We start from the raw sequence: 12,082 nt of genomic DNA on the forward strand, positions 1-12,082 counted from the left end.
ATTCCTGAAAATATTTATTGAATAGATGACTTATTCAGCAGATCTGAAGAGAAAGAGCAATTAAAGAGTAGCTTTTGTTAGTAGAAACAAATATAGACAGTTAACTGTCTAAAACATTTTCTGCCAGTAAAGCTTCAAACCATGATATAAATGATTATATATGCATAGATTATGCTTGGAGAGCAGGGCCTTCCATTGAGGCTTGCTTGGAGATGAGCCGTCAGACCAGAGCCACAGCAGGAATGGGCTGCTGGATTTGTTCAGAGGAGTAAGACACATTCTTAGTTCTTTTCAATTATCAGAAAACGCTTTTCAGAAGTTTAAAGATCAGACATGAAGGATGTACGTGGCTTATCTGCAGGATTTAAAGATGAGTCCATGTACTTAATCTCCTTGAGTAATAATCTTGTCTGCAGTGGTCTCCTTTTTCCCGTTTTCCTTTTTGTCTTTTCCCCACATTTCTACAGTTGTGGAGACTGTTTAACTCTTGCAGGTTTCACTGTCTTTCAGTACGTAAGAGCAGCATCATAGGGAAGATCAAAACCAGCTCTTGTTGAGGAAGATTCTCTGTCACATCCAAGGATTTAAAAAAATCTTTATTCAGTATTATGTATTAGTATCAATAGTAGTATAAGTAGTATGTGAGGTTCATTTACTGAACTCTTCATCTAAACAAGTACATTCATGTAGATACCTAACATAAAATTGGTTTGAAAGGTATTCCCCGATAGTTACATGGCAGAAATTGCAGTTGGTGATTATCTTTGATCATTTTCTCAATGATCTGTTATTGGTCCCAAATTAATATTGAATATTCTGAATAGATCTTTGTAAAAATAGTTATTATAGTCTCTTACTAAAGCATCTGGTGTGATAAATTTCCAGTTGAACTGATTTTTCCACTTTACCTTTTTTATATATATTTATATACGTATATACACACGTGTATGTGTGTGTATATATATAAATCTGTTAGGAAAAGCTTTTTATTAGGAAATGTGGCTAAGCAGTATACTTTGCTCTGAATTTAGGATCATCATCCAATTTTCAAGGACATGCCCCTTATAATTCTTTTTAGTGTTTCTTTTATTCCTAAATAAAATCTGTTAATGTGAGTACTAAAAGACTCACATTAGAAAACACTTGTTTTAGAATAATCATCTTTATTTTAAATGTCTCCAAACCAGTCTTAATTGACTATAGAACTGTGGTATCTTCTTATATTATCGGTAATCTGCTGTGATGGATTCTTTTGCTTTGTTTTTTTAACTTGAAGATTTCATGGTGGATTTGTTATTTTATATCCCTTTTCTGGATGAATTTTATATTACTGTTTGCCATGGGCCAAATAGATACTCTTTGGCTTAGCAAAGGTAGAGAAAATATTAATGAAGTACCCTATGATGTAATACAGACTTTGCATCTACCTCGCAACTTTTAAGAAAATGGTAACTTTTTTCCTAAAATGCATATTCATATGTAATTTGGAAACCTGCATATAAATTCTGTCAGTTGTCTGAATTTATGAATTGAAATTTGCTTTAAAAAAAAAAAACCAACAAAACAATTCAGTTCACCTTTAATACATTTTGTTGCATCAAAATGAGGCTAGTTGTTCCAGATGCAAAGTTAAATCTCACCCGTGACTCACAAGCTATTATTTCAAGCTGCCCAGTTTAGAATTTTAGACAAATATTACCTATACTGCATCAATTAAATGGGTCATTTTATAATGGCATGAAGCACAAAACACATCGAACAACTGCTGCTTTATCTATTTTGTAATCTTTTCTCTCTTTGTCGCCATAGTACTTCATATGATTCCCTGCTTCTTTTAAAATAGCATGTTTCCATGAAGTTTGGATTTAATTTCATATTTACGATAAGTAGGAGATTTGGAGCTTGGTCTTTCTGATTGTGTTGAAGTGCATAAAACTGCAAGTTTAATTCAAGGGATATTTGATATCATAGTCATATTTACCATAGGCATAAATATGTATTAATTTTATCATCTTGCCGGCTATAGCATATGTTTGGTTACAGTAAATGAAAAATAGAATAGACGGCTGATTTTCTCAATTGGAAAAAATAAGAAACAAAAAGTCTAATGGCTGATTAGCAATTCTTTTGTTTCTTTAGGATTGCATTACAAAATACTGCCAAGAGCTATGAGTCAGAATTTATATTTTTCCAAACGTAATATTTCCAGTGAACATATATTTTTGTTTTTCCTGAAAGGGTGACTGGTTACTCTTCCCATAAACCAATTTTCAGTAAATTAGTAGCAAACCCTCTCTGTTTTTTCATGTGTCTTTTTGTGGCTTAGGAAGAAAAAAAAAACCAAACAACAAGCATCATTCTTTTTTTTCTAAAGTATTTCTTCATTAATTAGTTCATGAGAAGGGAGCTGGTTTATGGATTGCTTTTGTCATGAAGAGCTCTGAAACAGTACTTCCGAATTTTAAAAGGAGAAAATCCTTCAAAATTAGGTGCCACGCTGAAAGGAATTTGTTGAAAATGTAGTTATCACAGGGATTTTTTGGCTCATTCTTTGAGAAGTGCAGTCTGGGTTTGAACGTTATCAGACTATCTATCTGGGTGGAAGCTTCTTGTTTCTTTTTATGTTTTCATTTGCGTATCATTGGCATAACCCATGTCATCTAATGCTTCATAATTATATCTGTTTCACTCACCGCCCATCCTGTCTGTGCAGTGAGCTTCTTATGCTGCCCAGAGCAAAACGAGGAAGAAGTGCAGAGTGCCTACATACCATCAGGTAAATACAGGAATTCGGTAATCATGAACACGTCTGATTAGTTGTCTATACTTTGTGTGCCCGACTTTCTTCCATAGCGGTATTTAGTCCCAGTAAGTAAAGAACCTCCTAGTACATTGTGATCCAGGTGTCAGTTGTTCTTTTTTTGTTCATTTTAATTCAGATCGAGATGTGTATATATGTTTGTGAACTTCAGTAGTAAGGATTAATGCAGCTGAAGATATTCTGATTTTGCAGTTGTATTTCGTGGTAGATTTTCTGTCTAGTTACAGAAGTCCTGATCTCCCAATGCATGACAGTGGTGTTATAATTTCAAACATTCCTTTTTAGTTATTTTTATGTTTTCTTTTATTGGCATTTTTATGTTTATATTACAACCATGCACAAGCCAACAATTAGGTGTTGTGACACCTCATCTCTTGCTGATTTTGGTCACTTGTAGAGGAAAGAACAATAATTAATGAGGGCTCCCTGGGAACCTCAGATTTGAGGAGTCTTGTATTACTTGTTTTTTCATCTACAAATTGTGCTATAAATTAGATCCACGTATAAACTTTGTAGTTTGGGCTCATCTTCAGTCTTCATCAATCTCTCGTTCCAAAGCTTGGAGCTTCCTGTCTCAACTTCTTCCCAATGTTGTGAAACTAAACGGGACTGAAATATCTTTATCTAACAAATCTAACTCTGCCTCGCCCCCCCTTTTTTTTTTCACCACGTCTGTTAACCTTGTTAAAAATACATGTCAGATTGTATAGAAAATCTTCCAGTTAGAATCAGTAAAAATGTAGGTTGAAGTTGAAGTGGTTAACCATTCAACTACTTCAACCAAGTTGTTAACCATTTTTCTGTTTGGGATCTGGGTGTTGCTAAGAGTTTTATGTCAGTGCTATATGTTTAAAACTGTCAAACTTCTAAAACCATGTTGTCTAATTAATTTACTTGGTGTAGGATTTTTCCCTACAGAGGAGGTATTTTTTAATATGCCTTGGGTTTCTTTCATTCTTTTCATCGAATTTGAAACAGCATCGAAGATGCTGTGATAGGGTTCTGTTACAAGGCACAATAGTATAAAGGTAAAATAATAAATACAAAACCTTTCAAAAAAAAATCCGTGCATCAGTGGAAGGATGTGTACCTATGCCATAGACTATGGGTGGTCACAGTCCATGTCTTAGGTCACACCCACTTTGATTGGTAATATCCGCTAGTATGCCAGGATTGACCTGATGGACAACCATTCCTTTATACCAACTTTGCAATGTCACAGTGACCTCTGGTAGAGATGGCAGCAGTGATGATTTCTAAACCTGTACGAGAACGGTCAAAGTTCCTCTGTTAAATCCCTCAGGGTTTTACAAACACTAGGGTTTCCAGACAGTTGTTTCATCTATCTGTGACACAGCCAGGTTTGTAATGTTGATCTGCTGTGCCTAGGTCCAAGCCTTAATAGGAATCAAAATGTCCTATTGGGACAGACTGTTCTTGAAGCTGTAAAATCCACAAGGCTGCCAGTCCTTCTGGTAATAGCACCACAGCTGTATCCTGGTAGAGTATGTGGAAATTGGTAGAACTTGATTATTAACTCTTAACCATTAAATGGCCATGATTCCCATTTGGCAGCCACTGTCTGCCTTTAAATTTCTCCCTTGTTCATTGGGTAGAGCTGGATAATAAAGCAAATATTTCTGGTTCTAAAATCTTATGTACTGTAAGTGATGATATTAGGCAGTTGTCATATAGCATCTCAGAGTGCTGCTGTGCTGGCTGATGTAGTAGATCTCCTAATTTTTTTAATTAGCTTATTATTAATAGCATTTAATTACTGTTAGATTTTGAAGTTGATACATCACTTCAAAAATACTTCCACATTCAAAAATACCAGATGTTAATACATCTATAATTGAGTTTGTGATACTATATATCACTGTTTTAGCAAGCTTTTCATGCTTAGCTACTGAAGAGGTTAAAGTCTCTGTAGGTCTAAATAAGGCATTACTGAGAGAAATAAACAGCAAGTTTAATAACAACCTAATCCTTTACAACAGCTTGTATATTTTAATTAAAAATCTCTAAAAATGGAATTTAGATTATTTTCATTACAAGGAAAAAAATCTGAGCTTTACTAGTACTGTCATGTGTTCATGGGCTGTATTAGCAAAAGTGTAAATACAAAAATTTGTCCCCCAGATAGCTGTCACAGTAGTTGAGTTGAGAAAAACGTATATTGAGAAATCTAATTATACAGCTACTAAAGGTAGTAGAATATTATGCATTTATTTTACGTTCTGGTCAGTCTTGCCTTACTTTTACCTGTCTTTTTATTTCTGGCATGTTTTTGTGTTGTTCTGTTTTCTTTTCTGTTCCACCACATTCAAGAAATTCTGTTAGGCACTATAAAACATTACCACCCAGGATGCCTTTACTAGAAAATGGTACTCATTGGAACCTATACAGGTAAGAAGTGTTTAGAGTCTGCTTTAAGTAGTTAGTTCATTTTAAAAAAATAAATAGTCTTGCCTTGTCAAATTAAAAAAAAATAAAGCTTCATACAGTTTTTATAACTGAGAGATAAAGGATATAATCCTAAAATAACTTCATATAACTGTCTAAATTAACCCCTACATTACAAAAAAAAAAAAAAAGAAAGAAAAAACAAACACTTTGTATTAGGTAGAGTTTTCTTCACTGTTAAAATTATATGTTGCTTGTTTTTCTTTGTTACATTCTTTTGTTTATGTATATGATTTTGGTTACATGTCAAATTTATTTTCATTTTGTTTAAATAATTTTAATTTACAAAGTTCAACTCTTCCTGCATGTGCTAAGACCAAATCAGTGATTAGACAGGATATTTCACTCCTTCGTGATTGCCTTAATTCACAAATACCGAAATTTGAAGATGATCTACTGGTTAGGTAAGAAATTGAGGATTAATTCCCCCCTCCTGATTGGTATCTCATATGGATTTGCAAAATAAATGAGCTTCACTGTAAAGTCATTTCACATAATATGTAGTGTATCACATCCTTTTATGTTGGCCTAAGATTTACTGCTGTTAATAAGAGTTTAAATTTATTGTTTGGTATTTCTCATTCCACTTTCTTACAAGTGGATGTTGTTCTGTCTCATTCAGTTTTAAACATTTCAACTATCGTAGCAAAAAATTTCTAGCAGTCTTTTGTTTGCTTTTATTTTCTAAACAAATCTTGGCACTGTCATCCAGCCAGCTCTTTTAAGTTTTCCTTAATTAAATCATTGTGATTCTACATTTTCTGTAAAGAGAGCATTATTTTATGAGTTAATATCTAACATTGTATTCCTTTCTTTGTTTTCTTTTTCTTTCTCTTCTACCATTGGATGCAATGCACTGGCACTAGTGAACTACAGCCCTCCCTTGACAGGGCTAGGAGTGCTAGTACCAACTGCTTGAGACCAGATACTAGTTTTCATTCACCAGAACGAGAAAGGTATAAAATAAAAACTTATGAATTTCTTGTCATTTGTGCTGGTGATCTTTATCAGTTTTGTTTTTCTTCATATGAGTACTCTACATTCTTGTGCATTCATGTCTGCTTTGGTATTTGTAGATTTTTTGCTCCTATATTCATGTATGTCATGTAAATTGTGTGTTGGAGTTTATAACCACTTCTGGCTTCTTTCCTTGTTTTAGTTCAAGCTGATGTCATTGTTTACAAAAGTCCTCAGTATGCTGATAATAGCATTGCAGTGTTAAGTATTTTGACAAAGTACCACTTGGTTGTTAATCTTCATCATCATTTGCTAAAAAGTACTACGTTTATTTCTTGCCTGTTCTGTGGACTGCTAATGAGGCGGTGACAAAATTTATAAATTATGTGACAAAACTCTCGTATTTCAAACCAGAACTGTCGTTTGTATTGTGACGTATTTTCTACAAAACAGCCAAAGTTCATTGCTTCCTTAATCTAATCTGCTGCATCTGCTTTCGCAATTACAAGGCAAATCACTGCATTAAGCTTTTTTTCACTCTGTGACATTATATTAAGGCTCACATAAGTCTTAAGAAGACATGTTTGCAATTTAAATGAAATACTGTTGTGTCACATACGTTGTGCAGGCATTTTATGGATGCTTTCTGAATTTTTAATATTACAATATCTTGGTTAAAAAACTTAGGTGAACCAAATACTATTGGTGTGTTTGAGAAATGGGATTGTTCCACAAGGGAATTTTTCGTCACCACCTGTGTTTCTGGCTAAGAATTATACCGGTTTAGACTAGATTTTAGCTTCACTAAAAGCAATAATAGGCTCCCATTGAGTGGGAGTATGGTGGAATTACAATTTAATCTGTGCAATACATATTTAACTAGTGTGGCAGTTAATAATGCAAAATTGCTTTGTCAGTCAAGCCGGTTATTAAAACAGTTGTATCACTTTCATTATCATGGGAGAGGACCTGTGAGGAAAGGCAATAAGAACATACTTTTCTCTTTGAGATAAGGTTTCTCTTGGGGGTTCTTTTGTGTAATTTCCCTTGCCCTTCTCCCCACTTCTGGCTGCTCCTTGACTGGACCTCGCTTCTCAAATTGTGCCCTTGATGCAGAGGAGTGACTAATGTTTTGCTGAGATATCTCAGATAGATCTACAATATTTCAGGTCGAGCTCAAGATATCATAAATAAAACATATATGGTTATCCAAAAAAAGTATGACAGAAATAAGACCACTCAGAACGAAATACAGGATACCATTCTAGATGGTTAAAAAAATTAGTGTAGCATCATATTAATAACTAAGTGTGTACATATATATACAGCTGTATTCATCTATAAGCAGCTATTTAATACAATAACATATGAACATAAGCAGTATATGTTTTGTACTTTATTTCAAGATGCCACCCATCAAGTTAAATATTCAATGAAACGAAAGCTGGCAATTGTAAACTACCTACTTAGAATATTATACTCAAAACTAAACCTGTCACCGATGTTAACTAGGTCTATTATGTCTTTATAAATCATCTTCAGCAACCTCTGTCAATAGGCACTGAACAGAATTGGCAGTATTTTTCATGAGCCTCCTCATAAAGAGAAGTGTTTAGTCTGTGTTAATGCCCTCTGCTAAACACAAGGTTTCCCCAAATCATCTGTGGGCCTGATCCAGAAAAATTGTCCATCACTTGAAACTTTTATGTCGTTGCTTTTAGAAGTCCTAAATAGTGACTAATAGGTGCTTTTGATTTGGGGTCCTTCAAGGGGGTGTAGAAAAGCTCTTTTTTATTAAATTATTGTTCAAAATTTCCGTGATGGTTTTGTTGCAAATTAGAAGATCTGTGTGCCTCTGTCAGAGGATTAACAACACACTTTTTTTTTCTTCAGACACAGATTTTTTTCCAATACAGCCCATTTTTTGGAGGAAGATGTTGCATTTAATGTATAAGAAATACCAAATTAAACTTTTGGTTTGGGGGGAGCTAATTTTAGAAGATTTCATTCTCCACTTTTGAATGTATCTGCTTACACTTTAGCGTGAGGTTAGTGATCAGTTGTGTGTAATGATAGAGGAGTCTTTAGTTTGAAGAACACATAATTAAGTTCAAGCTATGTAGAAAGCATTTTGTATATGTGGGGACAAGGTGAGAATAAGTGACTTAAAATAAAGTAAGATAGGTTCATCTTAAATAGTAGGAAAGATTTTTTGAAGGTGAGTATAGTGAAACACTGTAATAGAAGATATGAAAAAGGTTGTCTAGACTTCATTACGGGAGACTGCCTAAGAAGAGATTAAACAAATATCTGTAAGGTATAGTTGGTCCTGCTTGTAGCGAAGAGAAACACTATATGGTTTTGTGAAATCCAATCTGTACAGCACCACTTTATGATCGTTATATTTGAGGGACATATGTTGAAGGCATTGTTAGTTGTTTTCAAGATGTTTCCTTTTTTTTTTTCCTTTGCCAGAATGGAATTGTATATTTTATTTACAAATTTAGGCTTGTAGTATAAAAGTATAAAGATAGACTTCTAAATGTGGCATTACATATTTTCTTCAACAAAACTGTAAGTATACTTATCTATGGAAAATTCTTTCTACTCATTCCTTCCAACCTTTTGTCTCAGAGGGTATAAATTAGATTGCCTTTGGGATCAAGAGTTAAAATGGTCCACTTGACCTTTTTTAACAAAATGATATTGGCCATGTGTAACTGATAGACAGTAGAGTCCTATTTCTCTTCCAATTTATCGGAAATGGTTTTGATCCTTATACTCTGTATAACATCATTCTTGTCATTTGGAACATTTGGAGTGATTATTGTTTTTTAAGATGCTGCTTTGCCAGTAAAAGTCATTGTTTTGACCCACATATACCAGCAGAAAAATACTTTCAGCAGTATATATGATTTTGGGATATATGCCTTGTTAGTTGCACTAAAACAAAACAACAAAAAAAAGACATTTCTTTTCTCCTGCTATAAGCTACATCATTTGAGCAAGGAAAGTCTGAATAACTTGACTGGCAAACCGACCATGCCCTGACCGAGGCCTGCCAAAGTTTTTTGGTAAATGGACTAGTTTGGTACAGAACGTAATCCTTCAGGTAAGGAAAGGGGCATCAGCAGAACTGCTGCCTTGGACTTCTGGAGGGCAGACTTTGACCTGTTTAGGAGCCTGGCAGAGTCCCTTGGGAGGCAGTCCTGAAGGGCAAAGGAGTCCAGGAAGGCTGGACATTCTTCAAGAAAGAAATCTTAAAGGTGCAGGAGCGGGCTGTTGCCATGTACCAAAAGACAAGTCTGCGGGGAAGAAGACCGGCCTGGCTGAACAGAGAGCTTTGGCTGGAACTCAAGAAAAAAAGGAGAGTTTATCACCTTTGGAAGAAGGGGCAGGCAACTCAGGAGGACTACAAAGATGTCGTGAGGTTATGCAGGGAGAAAATTAGAAGGGCCAAAGCCCAACTAGAATTTAATCTGGCTACTGCCATAAAAGACAATAAAAATTGTTTCTATAAATACATTAGCAACAAAAGGAGGGCTAAGAAGAATCTCCATCCTTTATTGGATGCAGGGGGAAACATAGTGACAAAGGATGAGGAAAAGGCTGAGGTACTTAATGCCTTCTTTGCCTCAATCTTTAATAGTAAACCCAATTGTTCTCGGAGTACCCAGCCCCCTGAGCTGGAAGACAGGGTCAGGGAGCAGAAAGAAGCCCCCATAATCCAAGGGGAAATGGTTAGTGACCCGCTACACCCCTTAGACACACACAAGTCTATGGGGCCGGATGGGATCCACCCGAGGGTACTGACGGAGCTGGCGGAAGTGCTCACCAAGCCACTTTCAATCCTTTATCAGCAGTCCTGGCTAACCAGGGAAGTCCCAGTTGACTGGAGGTTAGCAAATGTGACGCCCATCTACAAGAAGGACTGGAAGGAGGATCCAGGGAACTACAGGCCTGTCAGTCTGACCTCGGTGCTGGGGAAGGTTGTGGAGCAGATCACTTTGGGTGCCATCACACGGCACGTACAGGACAAGCAGGTGATCAGGCCTAGTCAGCATGGGTTTATGAAAGGCCGGTCCTGCTTGACTAATTTGATCTCCTTCTATGACCTGGTGACCCACATACTGGATAAGGGAAAGGCTACGGATGTTGTCTATCTGGACTTTAGTAAAGCCTTTGACACCATTTTCCACAGCATTCTCCTGGAGAAACTGGCTGCTCATGGCTTGGATGGGTGTACTCTTCACTGGGTAAAAAACTGGCTGGATGGCTGGGCCCAATGAGTTGGGGTGAATGGAGTTAAATCCAGTTGGTGGCCGGTCACAAGTGATGTTCCCCAGGGCTCAGTTTTGGGACCAGTTCTGTTTAATATCTTTATCAATGATCTGGATGAGGGGATCGAGTGCATCCTCAGTAAGTTTGCAGACGACACCAAGTTGGGCGGGAGAGTTGATCTGCTTGAGGGCAGGAAGGCTCTACAGAGGGATCTGGACAGGCTGGATCAATGGGCCGAGGCCAATTGTATGAGGTTCAACAAGGCCAAGTGCCAGGTCCTGCACTTGGGTCACAACAACCCCATGCAACGCTACAGGCTTGGGGAAGAGTGGCTGGAAAGCTGCCCGGCGGAAAAGGACCTGGGGGTATTGGTTGACAGCCAGCTGAATATGAGCCAGCAGTGTCCCCAGGTGGCCAGGAAGGCCAATAGCATCCTGGCTTGTATCAGAAACAGTATGGCCAGCAGCACTAGGGAAGTGATTGTCCCCTGTACTTGGCACTGATGAGTCCACACCTCGAATACTGTGTTCAGTTTTGGGCCCCTCACTACAGGAAAGACATTGAGATGCTGGAATGTGTCCAAAGAAGAGCAACGAAGCTGGTGAAGGGTCTAGAGCACAAGTCCTCTGAGGAGCGGCTGAGGGAACTGGGGCTGTTCAGTCTGGAGAAGAGGAGGCTCAGGGGAGACCTTATCGCTCTCTACAACTACCTGAAAGGAGGTTGTAGTGAGGTGGGTGTTGGTCTCTTCTGCCAAGTAACAAGCGATAGGACAAGAGGAAATGGCCTCAATTTGTGCCAGGGGAGATTTAGATTGGATATTAGGAAAACTTTCTTCACCGGAAGGGTTGTCAAGCATTGGAACAGGCTGCCCAGGGCCTGGAGGTATTTAAAAGACGTGTAGATGTGGTGCTTAGGGACATGGTTTAGTGGTGGACTTGGCAGTGCTAGGTTAACGGTTGGACTCGATGATCTTAAGCATCTTTTCCAACCTATACAATTCTACGATTCTTTGATTCTATATATTTCTTTTTGGCACAGTATACACTAGGACACTCAGAAAGATCCAGCCCCTACTAATATATCTATACAGTTGCACCATGCCTGCCTTTTTTTTCCCCTCTTTTTTCCCCCCTTTTTTCCCCCCCTCTTATTTATTCCTAGCTGTTGAAAATTATTATCTTGTTAAAGTTTCTGTGATGATCTGTAAGACATGTTAGTTTATAATATAGCCATAAATACCCTCTAATGCCATTGAAAATGTTTTTTTCTGTCACTACTTCCTTCAGTATGATTTTTTTGAGTGTCCTCTTCACTGTGACTCAAAATTTCTGATTCTTTTTCCTTGTAAGTTGACTACCATTTCCTTAGAACAGAGAAATCTGTGTGCAACCTCCAGCCTCAAGTCAGGAAAGCATGTTAATAATACTTAGTGTGGTTTTTATTCACTTTCTAAGTTTCTTGTGTTGCAAGCAATTGTTGTGTGTATTAGCAGTTAGCATAAGAGCAGTTGTATGGATTGGTACTGCTTGCATGCTTTGGTCCTGAGAGATTAGTCAG

The 12,082-nt window shown here is 37.0% G+C and overlaps 1 protein-coding gene across 2 annotated transcripts in view; it reads left to right on the forward strand.

Annotated features, from left to right (window-relative positions):
* Window positions 1-12,082, forward strand: part of RIMS1 (regulating synaptic membrane exocytosis 1) — a 348,914-nt gene that overhangs the window by 221,106 nt on the left and 115,726 nt on the right. Inside the window, exons 19-22 of one of the 2 annotated variants that reach the window (XM_075145319.1) lie at window positions 2,714-2,776; window positions 5,153-5,230; window positions 5,578-5,691; window positions 6,154-6,243. The exons of the other annotated variant lie outside the window; for it this stretch is intronic. Coding sequence (XP_075001420.1) covers window positions 2,714-2,776; window positions 5,153-5,230; window positions 5,578-5,691; window positions 6,154-6,243 — 345 coding nt within the window. The remainder of the gene's footprint in view (window positions 1-2,713; window positions 2,777-5,152; window positions 5,231-5,577; window positions 5,692-6,153; window positions 6,244-12,082) is intronic. 2 annotated transcript variants of the gene reach the window in all.

Source organism: Calonectris borealis, chromosome 3 (assembly GCF_964195595.1).
Source record: "Calonectris borealis chromosome 3, bCalBor7.hap1.2, whole genome shotgun sequence".
NCBI lineage: Eukaryota > Metazoa > Chordata > Aves > Procellariiformes > Procellariidae > Calonectris > Calonectris borealis.